Raw genomic sequence first — 16,010 nt, 5'->3', positions numbered from 1 at the left:
TCACCAGTTTTGAGTTGTCATGTCTACAGAATAAACCTCAAATTAAATAAAATAAGTTCTAACTATGAAAACCACATCAAAAGAAAGGTTATTCTTGGCATAGATAAAAACCATTTCTATGATGTAAGTTGTACAAAAGATAAACATCGTAATTCTCTTCAAAATTCTGTCAGTATTTTAAAAAGTGGATGAGTTAGAAACCCTGGCTTTTTTTCAAGTTCATGTTTGTATGCACATACTTTATCTACTAAATTTTACAACATAACATGTTCATGCCTCATGTTTGGTTAGAAATGATCAAATTGAAAAGTTGTTGCACCAAAGTTTGCACTGTCTCCGTCTGTTAAATACATTTTTATCAAGACATGATGTAATATAAACCATCCAGCATTGAAGTGGTTCTGGGATCAACACACATTTTGCACCAAAACACATTCATCTTTGGGAAACGGAACCCATTTCTTTCCAAAAAGAATGCTAGTGATGACAGAAAATTACTATTGTGTTTGTACGTATATGTAATTGGATGTAATTTGATGTCACTCTGGGTAATAATGTGTATGAAGTGGATGTAAACTCTATCCTATTTTAACTCAAATGTTTCATCAACATGTCACAAGTTTGCAAAACGACATCATCATCATCATCAACATCAGGACTTTCTCATGTTTTTAAAGACAGAAATGTTTGTGTGTGTAAAAAAAGCAGAAACAAAAAAATCTAAAATAATTGATTTCTTGTTATTCTGGAATTGAGCAAATAGCAACAATTTTGCTCATTAAAACTTGCCTAACCAGGAAGATTGTAGAGTTTAATATGAAATTGTGATAAAAAAAAAATATTATGCCTTTTTCAACAACAGCCACGTTTCCATGAACCATAATAAACAAATCATGTTGATCATCTACTCCAACTCTAGGATAGATGAACAGAGTGAAACTCATAAGATCGCAGCTTATGCATGTGCACAGGCAGCAACAAGAATAAAATCTTTTTCAAAAATCATGATTAAACTAAGAATTCATACAAATATATGAATTCTTATATTTAGTGTTCTCCAAATTTCAAGTAAACACTATAGTTGCAACTAAGAGTGCAGGCATCAGGAGATGTGCTGAAGCCGCATGTATGCGTGTGACGGACAGGGGAATGCTAGGTTTGGAGGGGGTGGGTGGGTTGAAGCTCCATATGGGCACCGCCTTCCCCCAAACCTCCCCACCCCAAAAACAGGCAGATGTCAAATGGGACGTGGCTGCCTGATGGGGCACAGGGTCACACTGCACAGGGGCAAATAACAGAACAGGAGGGGCAGACAGAAAGAGGAGAAAATGCCTTCCTGCCAACAAACCCTCTTGCACCCTCCCCCCTAAATGCTCCCTCCCCCTAAATGCACCAAAAAAGATGCACACACATGCTGCCAGAGACAAAGCTGCTGGTGCAAAACATGCCAACACACAGGCTCTCTGCATAGCATTACATTTATTATTCTGGCAAATAATAATAATAATAATAATAAAAATACAACAAATTGATCAAATGTATTGCTTAGAAAAACATGCAAAATGAATAAGCAAAAATATAAATTCAAAAAGCTAAAATAGGAATACATTTTAAATACAAAATACTTTTCAACTCCTCTGTTGATAATGGAGGAACTGAAAAGAATATTGTCAAAGAGTATAAGCATAACTCTCGCTGATGGTGTTTCTCTCAAGAAATACCATAAAAAATAAGGAATAAAAAATATTTCAGTAATACTTGATTGTGGAAACAACTTTTTATCATTTTATAAATAAATAACCACGTGTTTGTTTCTAACGCTGTCATTCTTACTGATGTAAATGTGAGGGATGCAAAACAAGCTATGATCATATTATAGCTTGTTTTTCAAGCTATAACATAATATATTTAATATGCAGCTGATGTAGCTCTGAATAATAATATAGAATCAGTAAATATTCTTAAACATTCTGATTTAATAAGTGTTTACATGTTTATCAATTATTACTGTCAATTCTTAATTTTTCATATTTTATAATAGTTAAATATGCATTTCATTCACAGGAGTTTGTGAAAAAGCTACAGCAGCCAATTGTAAACGATTGTAATAGGACAGAAAAATTATGGTTAGACTGCAAATTAAATACATTTAAGCTAATAATATAAATGTGATCATATGAAAAAAATTAAATTAGAATCAAAATAGATATAAAGATTAATCAATTTTTTTTTCTCCACATAAAATTTGTCTTTGTATGCAACATTTCTCACTCTTAAATTATCTTTAGGGAATTTTTAATCGTGAGTCATCTTAGACAATGATTTACTATATTTTTGTTGTTTCACATGAGATGGAAATACATCACATGTGTCTGTTTGCTTGTCTTATTGATGTAATCACGAGGGACGAGCGATATAAATATCCTCATTTAGAGCCGCATCGGTCAAGTTTGATCATTTCGACAAGAAAATATAAATATTAGTCCTTTTATTATTCAATTTTTATTTCAGATTGTTCCAGATTTGTCACATGTTGCTTCTCGCATTTTTTAGACTTTTTCCTCTGAGTGGAGAAAATACATTTTCCAGTCGTACCTGAAAAAATGTCCGACTGCAGCTGAAAACCCCAGCCTACCCGAAATGAGCACCGAGCCCAATTAACACCTCCATAAAACAGTTTCACTGAGGACGAAGTTCATCACAGAGCTGTTGTGCTTGTTTTAGTTAACTGTGGTGAATGAAAGGGAAAGTGCTTGTACTTGATTATAAATTGCACAGTGATTGCTGAGTGCGCAAGGCGGCAAGCATGCCTCTAATGCGTCTGGGTCTCTTTGAAGGGAGATGCAGCAGAGACAGGTGTCTGTTCTGTTGTGTGTGGGTGTGGAGGTATGGGCTCCAGTCATAAACAAAGCAGGCAAACGGACACACACACACAAACACAGAGGCAGATCTCTGAGCTCTGAATGGTTACGCCCGCAGGGCAGGAGTAAGGTTACTTTACATACTGCACTTACAGCTCCCTTTACCACTGGGGTATAAAATGGATTTGAATGAGAAAGAGGAGAACAGAGAAGGGAGGAGGGTGAGAAGAACAGAGGGGAGGAGCAGGGTGGGGTGAGGACTCCCTTTTGTGTAACAGGAGGTCTGCTGCTGCCCTGGCATGGCTATGGAGATGGAGGAGCGGGGGTCACTCTCTCCCTGCTCTTCCCTCCCTCTGTCCTTTGACTATAGGCTGGCTGCTCCATCTCTCCTCCTCGTCCTTTCCTCCCCATTAGCATAGCAGCTGCCTGATACGGGGCGTAGGGTGGAGAATGGCCAGGTTGCTGTGTGCATATGTGTGTGAGAGTGTTTTTCTGCAGAGGGGAGGGATGTTTCAGAGGGAAGGGGTGGGGAGGGGGTGAATAAGAGGGGCGGGGGTGGTCCAGTCAATGGCGGTCCGTCTGGCTGGTGAATAGCAGCTAAAGCAGGCCCCTGGAAGATAGACAAAAGAGCCAGGAGGGGAGGGGATGGGGTCGGGGTGTGTGCGAGGGAGATGGAGGGGTGGAAGAATAAGGCAGTGAATGGAGCGCCTTGTCACTGGAGCAATGGAAAGAAGCACAGAATGAACTGCAAGAATGAAAGAAGAGTTCAAAAGGGAACGGAGGGCAAGGAAAAGACCAGCCCGACCACCTGTCTCTCTGCCTCTCTCTCTATCCATTTCTTTTACTCCCCTTCTTACTCGCAGGCAAACTTCAGGGGAGGAGGGGGTGGGGGGTGGTACGGTGGCGCGCTGGTTGTGGTTAGCGACAGACATGTTTTTGTTTTCAGGGAGAAAGTGCGGCATCAGCAGAATTTAAAGCTCACTGTCAGTCTGCCTGCATCGGTCTGCGCAGGTTTAAATGCGTTTGGTTCGGGGCCGGAGGCCTTTGACTTCACCGTCTGAGTCATGAACAAATAAACTCAAATGAGTAAACGACTGGGCAGCGTTAAGCTTGCTTCTGACAATGCATGCATAAAAAGTGAAAATAGGATTGTGGAATATGAGGTTGCATAAAACTAAGTAAAATCACTTTGCTCTGTAAACTTTATGAGAGAATAAATAAACTTGAGTCTACAGTGAATCACTCTGCTTGCTGGCAGTTTGGGTGAATGCAGCAATTCTCACAAGTTAATCCTTTAATTTTGTACTTTATAAGGCCTGGTGAGTGCTTTGGTTAGCCAGTGTGACTGTGACTGGTTGCACCCTGACTAAAACAAACAAGAAACAAAAATCACCGGGCAAAACGTTGAGGTAATTGTGTGTGGTGTAATGTCAAATTAAACGTCACAAGTTCAGACATGGCTTTGTGCTTCCTAGAGCCTTGTAAAATTACCACTATTTCAAATTATAAACTGTCTCTAACTGTAAAAAAGAGAAACGATTTGTACCTTTCATTATTGGCTAAGCAAAAAAAACCCAAAAAACAAAAAGATTGCCATCAATTAAATACATATTTTAAGCTCACCCGAGTGAGTTTATGTGCTTCACACTACAACGTGGATCTCTTACAAGTAGCAAGTTAGTTATTGTTTGTGCCCTTTGGTCAGCAATGCGTCTCTTCTAGCCTGTGTTCACTCTCCATGGTAACCAACTGTTGCACTCCCAGGGCTAGCTCAGAGATGCATTACAGCATCAGAATAATGGGGGTTGGGATTGTTTTATTTTTTGCAGCAGAACCACCTGTTAATTATGTGGTAGGATGTCAGTTGCCAACACATTGAGCACCTCCAGCTGGATTCAGAATAATCCTTAGACTTTGTCAAGTTGAGACGAGAAGCGCTCTGCCTCTTATTGTGAGCCTCGCTTAGCTGTAAACCTGACAGGATGCTATAAAACCTGATTAATACGTCATAATTTCAAAGGAGTTTAAAGAAATCCATTGTTTTTCCTTTGTTTTTGCTAATAAAAATCTGCGAAAGTAGTGTTCATTTTTTTATTTTTTTTTATTCAGATCTCTTTACTCTGATACCCACTTAATAAAATCTAATCCAGCCAATTGCTTCTAGACGTCAGTATTTGTCTGGGATCTGGAGTTGTGTTGCTTGAGGCCAGTTTGTGTCTCGTCTCTGTCTCAAACATGCTCACTCTGCCTGAGGCTAATGCAAGTCAGCCAAATCTTAGCTGAACTCATTCACTTTTCAGAATTATCTGTTTAACTTGTCACCGGCTTTTTTAGACTTATTGGACAGGTGGCCTAGTTGAGGGTCTGCTTTCATGCAAGTTTCATTCTCCCTAAGAGTTGTGGTCTCTGAATAGCTGACAGAGAGGTCAGAGAGTTATTTTCTTTTTTACAGTTAGAGACAGTTTGTAATTTGAAATAGTGGCAACTGGTGGAGCACACCAACTCCACCAGTTTGTCTGGAGTCCTGCTCTTGGTTAGCATGTTACTGAGCTGTCAGGGGCAGTTGTTATTTTAACATTTCCAGCAACACAACATTATTACGATTATGGTAGAGACCTTAACTTGGTTTGATCTTGGTCTCACTAGTCATGGAAAGGAAATGATGGTGTGGGCCTGTTTCACAAGTTGCGTTTGACCCGTTAGTTCCAGTGAAAGGAACTCATAATGCTGCAACCCATGTCGATATTTTGGACTGTTTTTTAGCTCCTTACTATGTGTGAACAGTTTAGAAGTGGGCCCCCAGTAAAGCAATGACCATAAGGGCATGGACAGGTGAGTTCGGTGTGAAGAAACTTGACTGGGCTGCACAAAAACCTGACTTCAACCTGATTAACCCTTGTGCGTGCGAGGACTGAGGCAAAAGATACAAGTTTTACGGGTGTGGGATCGGTTGGGACCCCATTTGTAAACACAAGGGTTAAGCACATTTCAGACTAAGAGTGGGGACTCTGAGCCAGCCTTTCTCATCCAACATCAGTGTTTGATCTCACGAATACTGAAAAAGTCTACAGACTTGTTGGAGCTGATGTAGCTGCAAAGGCTGGGCCAGTGTCATATCAAAGTCTTTGTGTTAAAAATGGGATGTCATTAAAATTCACATGTGTGTAAAGGCAGGGGATTCGATATTTGTAGAAATATAGTGTGACTAAAAAAAAAAAAGAGAAAAGGACAATGTGGAGTTAAAAGTCCATATTTTAGCTTTTTATCTCTCTCCTGCAGCTGCACTGATGATGAATGATCAACACATTTATGGTCCTGCAGGCCCCTCGGTCTGTGTGACAGGTTTTCTGGTCGGTTAGAAGGCAGGTGGATGACGGGAACTGGAAACTCAGACTTTATTTAAAATCACGTCAACAGTGTGAGCTGTCTCACCCCTGGATGTGCATGAAAACTAACAGAGAGTGACGGAGGGAACTCAACCGAGAAGGTGCGCGCTCAATTACTCAGGAAATGAAAGTGATGTCACCTGTGCAGGTGAGTCATCAGCGTGCAGGAGACTTAATCCTTCAAGTCGCAAATGTTCAGCCAGCTGCGGGTTTTGGAGCCTGTTGAACTTTTAAATTGACGTGAAGCTGTTAAAATATTTTTTTTTGACAAGTTGAGGAGAAAATCTAAAATTTTAGCAACAAGCGCATGATTTAATACAGCACTGCCTGATCGTTGTAAACACATCCATGCTTAAATGAAAACAGTGTTCCTCTTTTTGTGGTTTTCATTGCTCCACATCCTTCCTCTTCTGTGTGCCTATCGCACGTCCTTCAAAGAAGTCGTCCGTTGCGCACCATGGCTCAATCAGACTGCAATCAAGTGAAAACCAGAGGACTTAGGAGGAAGTTATAAACTCGATCGCACAATCAAGGCTCATACCGCTGGACACATGTCGAGCAGGGTGCCGTTATGAAATGGGGAATTTGTTGCAAAACCAGTTTGACTCGCATTTTACACGTATCACAATATGTTCGGTTAATCTCATGTGTTGCAGGCCTTTCAAATAAGGGGGTGTGAGCACGGTTATGAATATTTTATGAGCCTCTGAACAATGGCCTTTTTGAATGGAGCTGGAAGATAATCGGACAGATGCACTTGATTGCAGCTGCCGCAACACAAACCCACTGAAAACATTTCACTGTGCTGCTACTGTTGAAGACACGGCAAGCATCTGCATTTGCCAGATTGGATCGGTTACTCTCGTGAAATTGATTTTGTCTCTGCTCTGTTATTTATTGATTTATTTTTTTCTGGAACAGATGCATTTCCCTGAACAAATTACAAGCTTTTTTTTTTCTCTCTTCCCCCCATCCACCTTCCTCTCCAAAAAAGACATGCTCTGTGTTCCCTGGCTCAGTGACACAGGCCTCGCCACGCAAAGCCAAGACTAAGATGTGTGAGGAAAGCCAAGGCACATGAAGAACCTATTAGGGGGCCTAGCAGCCAGCAGCAACTCTGGGAGGCCAGCCAACTGAGTGTGTGAACAATGGGAACCCAGCTCAACAAAAACATCCTGCAGAAGTGAGGGAGGGAGGGAGAGGCAGGCCAGATAGCCCGACTTGGCTGCAACGGTATCAAAACACAGTAGGGCTGGTTTTTTAAAGGAGCTAACTTGCCTTCTGTTTGTATCTGACAGAGAAAATGCATCAGGTCAGTGCAGTTCAAGCGCTGGAAACCTTTGAGTTGAGGTTAAGAGCAGTTCAGCTGCAGCTCAGACGAGAGGGTTCAACAGCTGCTTCAACCGATACCGCACGCTTTTTACGTGTCAGAGAAACCAGAAGAAAGAAAAACGGTACTCCTTTCTTGACTGAAAATTCCCTAAAAGCCACAACCATCCTTTCCATCTCGGTTGCGACGTGTTTTTTCTTCTTTCTTTCTTTTTTTTTTTTTAAACCAACGCGGCCAACACCCAGAAAGAGTGTCGCAAGAGAAACACCTCAATCATGTGAAATCTTTTGCTGCTTTTCCCACGACCTATTTATGTAGCGACACAATATCGCATGCGGCACAGGATGTCGAACCTGACTCAAATAAACATTTAATTTCAAAATATGCAACTGATGAGGCCCGTGAACGAAAATAGCTACGGTAGTGACCTAGCAGAAACCTAAAATTCCCAGCACGTACACTAAGACCGAAATCTTAACAAAACATGACGGCTGGTGTTTCCTAATCCCTACACTCACAAACTGTACAACCATGTTGTAACTTTATCTCAGCCAGAATCCAGCTGTTCTGCGAAGGGTTCAGAGAGTTAATGGAGAACATTGCAGAATAAACAACGTCACGAAGACCAACCAACATGCCAGACAGATCCGAAACAAAGTTTAAAACAGGGTTAGGTGCGAAACAACAAGCTCTGAACATCTCACTAAGTTCAATTTATCATGCAATAATGTCATGTGTCTAAACCAAACATGAATGTCCACTTAACTGACAGACAGTTGAGCTTTCATGAGACCAGCCAAGAGGCCTGCACTGACTCTAGAGAAGGGGGGAAGAGATTCACAGCTCAGGTGGGGAAAATCAGTTGAAAGGACAACCATTAGTCATCCATGTCACATTTTCAAAAACAAAGCAACAAGAAGTTCACTCCGCAAGGTCAGGGCAAACGTGTGGAGAAATGTGCTCTATTCAGATGAGACCAAAAATAAACGTTCTACTCAACATGTGAAACACTTTGTGTGGGAAAACTAACACTCCACGTCACTCTGAACACATTGATGGGTTTGCTTTTTTTTGTTTTTAACCAGAGAACAGTGTAAGAAGAAAATGTGTTAGAGACTGCAAGAAAATAAAAAAATAAATGAATCTGGGGTGGAGAATCACCTTCCAGCAGGTCAGTGGCTTCATCCATACAGCCAGAGATACAATGGATGTGAAAGTTACTGTCCAGTCTGACTGAGTTTGAGCTATTTACATTTTAAGTCACGTTTACTTTTCCTTCCGCTTTTTAAATTATGCACTAACCTGTGCAGGACTGAAGCATGACGTGTCAATGAAATACGTTGACATTTGTGGCTAACAAGTTGGAAGTGTTATGAATACTTTTGCATGATAATGTTTGCACTGAAAGTTATTGCAAGATTTTAACAAGACATTCTATATGTTGCAAGCAGAACCGAAACAAAATGAGGTGAAAACAGTGATGTGTTTTAAACAAATTATGTGACTAAAGTGAGTTTTGTGTTTTTTAGCACAAGTTTAGACTTTTGTTGACACAAAAATAATGTGAAACGCAACGCATTGAAGACCAAAGAAAGGTCAGAACAGCTGAATAAGAGCAAAAGTTGTACAAGGGAAGAGTTTTTTGGAAAGTTTGTGCATATGTGTGTGTGTGTGTGTGTGTGTGTGTGCGTGTGCGTGTGTGTGTGTGTGTGTGTGTGTGTGTGTGTGTGTGTGTGTACATGTGTGGGTCTTCGTGGGTAACATAAAACCATCTCTCCCACAACACACACAGGGGAGGGGACCCTACTTTAAAACTGAGCCTACCCACAATGCACCAGGCTCCTTTATGCCGGCAGTGAAAGGATGAGGCCATGATGAATGACAAAAGGGGAGAACTGGAATCTGGGCTGTGCCCGACTTGGAAGCCTAGGAGGTGGTGGGAGGGTAGGTGCGTTTTCCAAAACCAATTCCTTCCATGAACAAAATCCAGCAGGACGAAGAGGAAGAAACTCATCCATACACAAGATCCTTTTTTTTTTTTTTTTAGTTTAATGATTTCTTTACTGGCTTGTACACAAACGTACAAAAATAATACAGCACTCATTTCAATGTGACGTCACGTCACCATCATCACAGTGTTACAAATGTTCAAAACGAAAAGTATACAAAAAATAAAAATAAAACAGACAAGATCATCTGCGTCACTCATTAAAGATTCATCTGTTTCCTTTTGCTTGAAATGAAGCAAGACCAGAAACACATGCTGACTGACCCCCCCCAAAAAATCTGCACTTACTCACTTTCTTTCTTTTTTTTTTTTTAATTATTTTTCTTCTCCGTTTTTTCTAGAAAAAAAATATCATCTCACTCATGTACACCATTCTGACAGCTGGCTCTGCGCGTCATAAATGTTATGACACGGTGAGCCGTATAACCACACAAGCGTGCAATTTTTAACCACGTTACAATGATCTTACCATCAAATGTATTATTCCCCCTTTTAAAACGACACAACAGGAAGACAGCACTTCAGAAAAGAAAGTGCCCCAAGACATCATCATCATCATCAGCATTGATATATATATATCCATATGTATATATACATACACCCAATCACAGAGATACACACATCTTTGTTGAAAAACATGTTGTTTTTTTTTCCACAAAGTAAAACATACATTAGGACATTATCACCTGGAGCGTATACATATACAATAGTATTTTGTTGTGTTTGTTTTGTTTTTTTTTTCTATTCAGAAAAAAATACAATGTTGACACATAAAAGCCAACTTTTCAACAACAGTCATCAGTGCAATATTTTTTTTTTCTTAACAAAAAAAAAAAGAAAAAAAAAAAAAGAAAGATCAAGTTTAAACACAAGCGATGCATATTTTTATTTGTTGCCTGATGTGAATCTATACCTTGTCGTAGTGGAGCTTTTGTTATTGGATTCCGGATGATTATTCCAGGGAGGTTTCTCAGTCTGGCTGATGACTGTTTGAAAGCCAGTCACACGGGCCCCCATGAGAAGCAAACACAAACACAAACACATGCCAGGCTCACGCGCAAATAAAACACACTTAAAAAAGAAAAAAAAAAAGCTTCTCATGAGTTGAACCAGTGTTGCTGTGAAGCAGCAGGCTTTAAAAAAATCATTAATTAGAAAAGACACAAAACAAGCAGCATTGTTAAAAAAAAAAAAAAAAAGTTAGGGTGTCATGACTTTCAAAATGTAGCAGGCAAGCTTACTAAATCCAATTTTCCTTTTTTTATTTATTGTTTGACATCCTGCAATAGTCATGCGTAGTTATTTTTTATTTTCATAAAGTCTTCATCATCCATCAGTAAGAAGAATCCTGCTCAGTAGTAGAAAAAATTCCAAAGCCTTCTGAAGTTACCCCGTTTGAACACTAGGGGCGCGCAAGGCTCTGTATTTTTGTGCAATAAAACTCCCTGCATTTATTAAGTCATGCTATACAATGAAAAAATAAAATAAAATAAAACAGGCTGATGAGGACACAGAGAGAGGAAGAAAGTAAAGTTGAGTTCAGAGGCAGGGTTTGGGGGGAGGGGGGGGTCATGCTTTAGTCAGCACTGGTTTGGTTGTAGTGTAACATAAACTGTCCTGACTGAGGAATGCATTGCATCTTCTGCACCGAAGTCCATCGTCTCTGTTAAGGTTACATAGCAGACAGATGCTGGCATGATTGGCAGGGCAAGCTGGGAGAAGGCAGAACAGCTTGAGAATACTTTACAGTCGAGGTAGCTGGGAAAAGGGCAACCAAACAAAACAAATAAAATAATAAAAAAGAAAAGAAAAGTCAGTTTAATTGAAAGTCCTCTTGAGGGTCAACAGGCTAAAGCTGTGTGGGTCATCTAAGGAGGAAGGGGGGGGGGGGGGGTTGCAGGTTTGCACTAAAAAAATTTAAAAAGAAGAGTCTGAAGCAGCTTGAGTCACCCACTAAACTCTGACTCTACAGGTGTTTTTCTTTTAAAAAGTAGAACCACAACATATTCAAAAAATGCATTCTTTTCAATGTACCTTCATAAATATAAAAGAAAAAAAAAACAATAAAATCAGCCTGCTTTCACAGTGATGACTAGGATGTTAACAGAATACTGAAAGGAGATTATAAAGTGAAATCCAAATTTTCCTCTTTTTTTCTTTTCTTTTTTTTTTTTCCTTTAACGACATACAAAGCGAAAGCAGCGGTTCTTAATACGATGACCACCAGGGCGGAGTGGTCGCACTGGCCTGAAAGGTTGGGACACCAGCAATGGCAAAATGTGTGTTTGCAGAGCCCATTCAGCTACTGTCAAAAAGGTAAAGCTATTGTGTACAGTACTTCACAACAACGATGGAGTCACTCACAGGGTTCCTACGCTGGAAAAATGGAAAAATTAAATAAATTCTGGAAAAAAAAAAAAAAGTTTCTGTCTCCAGACTTTATTTGCTGTCCCGTTGTCTAAACGCTGCATCCGTCCGTGCTTGGGATCTGTGTTTTTTTTGTTGTTTTTTTTGCAGCTCTCCTTTTCCAAAGCTTGACCTCAATAAAATAAAATGTCTGAAGTAAGTAGAGAGTGAACTTTGCAAAAATGAGAACTGTGTTGAGGTGAGTCCAGAAACGTGTGGAGTTGTGACAAGAAGAATGAGCAGGAACCCTGAATACATAAAAAAAAAATAAAAATACAGTTGTAGCTGTATGATCCTCATTTTGAGTTTATAATATGAATTAATTTAGGGAAGAAAAAAAAAAAAAGAGAGACCTCAACAGAGGGCTTCTCCTCTTGTTCGTATGTCTTCCCTTTCAGATATTCCAGCATGCAGCCGAGCAGCATCAAGTGCCGTGTTTCACATAAAAATAACTTACAAAAAAAAGTGGTTTTTTTTTTTTTTTTTTTTTTTACAGGACAATGAGGAGCAACAGGTCAAATCTGCACTCCCACAAAGAAACGATTCACTTTGAATGAAAAAACTGGGCCATCTGCACTCCACCATCCACACACACACACACACATACACACGCACACAGATATGGTGTGACAGTTTCTTCTATAATGACACGATGTTGTATGAACGTTCAAGACGAAAGCTTTAAGTACCAACGAGCTCACCGGAGTGAGGTGCTTTTTGTGAGAGATTCATGATGAAGCGCTGTGTGATTGTGTGTGAGACAGAACCGGCCCAAGGAATAAGTGAGAAAGAGCACTGCTTAGGGCCCCAAATGAATCAGAAGGGGGGCCCATGTTTTAGAAAGACTACAGATTTCAAAATTACAGATTTATATAGTGAAATTAGCTTCGTTTTATAGTTGATTAGATTGTTTCAGGAAAGTTAATTTAAAAGATTAGAAATTATAAAAAAAAATAAAAAATAGAACAGCAAATGGACTAACAGTAAATAATTACGGTGCAGTTAAATGTTTTGCGGTTTAAATTATAATTATTGCACACTGTAACTGGATTTGATTGAATAAGTCTAATTTATGTATCTTTTGTGGCCTGGGACAAAAAGGTTGCAAATATTAAACCATAAAGTGCTGAAAAACACAATCAGCTTAATTACAAGAAGATCGTACTTCTAGGATGCTTGCATTTAGAGCGTCTGCATCAGTTTGGCTTTAGGTCTAGAAACATCCCAGTGCAACCAGTCAAATTGTTCCCATCTTCATAGAAACCTGTGATTTAACTCTGCCAATGGTCGCTGGTAATTAATTGAAAAAAAAAAGTATGTGCCCCCCCCTCCCACATCAAATTCTGCAAAAGGCCCCTTACAACCTCGGGCCGGCTCTGGTCTGAGTGAACCATGCGGTGCGCACAGATGGCCCTGTTTGGTTTACAGAGAGGGGAGATTCTTGCACAGTTGTATTTCCTTTTCATATATTTTGGCACAAATATGTAAATAATGGCAGCTATGGTTTGAAAAGAGCATGTTTTCTCCTTGCGTTGCAGTTTCAAGATTGAATTTGTTGCTCTCTCTTTTTTTTTTTTTTCCTTTTCTTTCTTTAATGTTCTACTTTTTACCTGACAGCAGAGACAGATCACCGGGCCCCAGAGGAATACTTGGCCTTGGTGATGAGGTATAGCACAATGTCCTGGTGGCCCCCGAAGGCGGCAATATGTAAAGCGCTCCACCCTTCCCTGTTAGCCAGTCGGATGTCTGCGCCGAACTTCACCAGCAGCTTCACCAGCTCCAGGTTGCCGTCGATGACGGACTGGTGGAGCGCTGTCTGTCCCTCCGGCCCGAAGGAGTTGACGTTGAACTCGCAGTTTGTCATGTTCTGCAGCAGCGAGTGCAGCTCCTTGGTGTTCCCCTTCTTCACTGCCTCCTGGAAGACCCTTTGCGGCGCGGAGCAAGTCGACACATCCGCCTGGCTCATGGTGGCAAACTCGCTGAGGTTTGAGGGGGAACGAGAAATAATCCTGCCTCGGCTCTAAAGCTGTGTCGAGCGTCTCTGGTCTGGTAACAGTGCCACAGTTATGCTGGATTACACCCAGATTTAAGGCACTTTAACGGCGGAAGGATCACTGGATATATCCCCAGAAAAAAGGACAAAAGGGAAAACGGCACACCTGGTGTGCAAAAACGTTAATATTCGAGAAATCCTAAATCCCCTAAAACATAAAAGTGTCAAGGAGCGCTCCAGGGGTCTCTGGATGTAATTTTCCTTCTCTAGTAGCAGCAACAGCAGCAGCAGCAGCAGCAGCAGCAGCAGCAGCAGGTAGCCTGGACAGGGAGATGAAGAAGAGACACCTCCGATTTCACTGGGGAGACTGGAAGTATGACCACACCAAAGGGCAGCCTCCTCGTTGTTGGGTCCCCGTCGGCCTTCCTCCAACGGTCCAACCAGGTTCCTGGCTATATGTGGCTGCTCATGTGGCCATGCAGACGTCTGAGAGAGACAAAAATAATTTTCAAAAAAGAAAAAAAAAGGGGGAGGGTGGGGGGGGGGAAGAAAAATCACAAAAGATGTCCGCATGTCTCCAAATTCCTTACACACATTCCGCCACATCCAAGAATGAGACAGCGCGACAGAGGATAGGAGAGCTCTGTGCGCACACGTTTACGCACGGATCTCCCCCAGGCTTGCGTCCCGCAGCCAAACTGCAATCCGCTGACTTACCTGCGTCAGATGGACGGGTCCGTGTTGTGGCGACAGATAAACCACTTTTGCGGGGCCCCGGGATGCGTGTGTTCCTCCTCCTCGCGGTCCTTGTGAGTCTCTGCCCTGCGCCGTGCTCCGGGGGAATAGTTTTACGCGTCCTTTATTTGCATGACAATGCCTTCCCGAAGAATCAACTGTGGAGGAATGGGCGGAGAAGCGCGGAGGTTATAGGCTGCCGGCTGGGTTAGAGGGAGGGATCAGAGCCTTGCCTGTGTGTCTGTGGGGTGGGCGGCGTGGTTTTCAGGGAGAGAGAGAGGAGAGAGTGTGTGTGTGAGGTTGAGAGAGAGAGAGAGAGAGAGAGAGAGAGAGAGAGAGAGAGAGAGAGAGAGAGAGAGAGTTGCTGGTGGTGGGGGGTTGGAGGTCCAAATAATGTTGCCACAGAATGTTTCTGTTTTGAGCTCTATATCTGATATCCTGCTTGCCACGCAGTGGAGCAAATTGAAAGGAGTATCGCAATAAGAACCGATGAAGCATTATGGTCAACATGCAGGGCCGGATAAAGATTATATTTGGCCCTAAGACTGGATACCACAGTTCAACTTATTTCTCATTTTAATCATCCGTACTTGAATGTCTCATTGTATGATAAACTTAAGTAAAAGTACTATGGTTTCTTGGTCTTATATAAACATTTACTGGAAAAATGTGCAACATGATATGTTTAAAAAAACAACAACAGAAAAGCAGCGATTATTTTCGCTACTATTAAGGCAACACATTGATTTTGATCGTAAATCGGTCCAATACATGACAGCTATTTATTTTTTGATAATAATACACATATGTATGTAAACCCCCAAAAATATAGAACATCTGCTAAATTTAGAAGTTCAGTGGATCCCAACCTTTTTGTGCTTTAGTATTTTGTGAATTCCCCTATCCCTATTTTTCTTTCTTTCTTTTTACGGAACGGAACTCAAAAATTAGCTGGAGAAAAGTTGCCCACGAGCAGCTATTTTCTCAAACACTTGAAAGAAAATGCAGTGTAATGTGCATTTTAAAATCGACAGGTGGCGCTCTTTTAGTTGTCGGATCATAGCCGTCTGCATCTTGTGTTATCAAAAACATTTCGCAGCCACCAAATTGTCAGCGTGGGAAAAGCGCTGTTGCAGACTTTCAGGCAGGCGACTGGAAGTTCCCAACACGACTACGCTTCATCCCATTTAACCTGTCACTTTTGGTCGCGCTTTATTAAAGCAGTTTTCAAAGTGAAACTTGGCTCCTGTTTATTATTTCCTCCCTTATACTGCCATCACTCTGTTGCATC

General features: G+C 41.0%; 1 protein-coding gene across 2 annotated transcripts; it reads right to left on the bottom strand.

The window, feature by feature from the left end:
- Positions 1-10,410: 10,410 nt before the first annotated feature.
- Positions 10,411-14,972, bottom strand: nrarpa (NOTCH regulated ankyrin repeat protein a). 2 transcript variants are annotated; one of them, XM_008423988.2, is made up of 3 exons: positions 14,702-14,972; positions 13,602-14,470; positions 10,411-12,239 (listed from the first exon to the last, which is right to left on the bottom strand). In XM_008423988.2, the coding sequence occupies exon 2, from the start codon at positions 13,955-13,957 to the stop codon at positions 13,619-13,621; it is 339 nt and encodes a 112-aa protein (XP_008422210.1). In that variant the 5' UTR covers positions 13,958-14,470; positions 14,702-14,972; the 3' UTR covers positions 10,411-12,239; positions 13,602-13,618. The 2 variants fall into 2 exon arrangements, with proteins under 2 accessions (XP_008422210.1, XP_008422209.1); XM_008423987.2 differs by having other exon boundaries at positions 10,424-14,470; positions 14,702-14,970.
- Positions 14,973-16,010: the final 1,038 nt, after the last annotated feature.

Source organism: Poecilia reticulata, linkage group LG12 (assembly GCF_000633615.1).
Source record: "Poecilia reticulata strain Guanapo linkage group LG12, Guppy_female_1.0+MT, whole genome shotgun sequence".
Lineage (NCBI taxonomy): Eukaryota > Metazoa > Chordata > Actinopteri > Cyprinodontiformes > Poeciliidae > Poecilia > Poecilia reticulata.
The sequence above is the reverse complement of the archived record's forward strand: the minus strand, read 5'-3'. Positions and strand labels throughout refer to the sequence as shown.

Bases quoted from the DNA above. Each gene is read 5' to 3' on its own strand.
- nrarpa (XM_008423988.2), bottom strand. From the start codon at position 13,957: ATGAGCCAGGCGGATGTGTCGACTTGCTCCGCGCCGCAAAGGGTCTTC.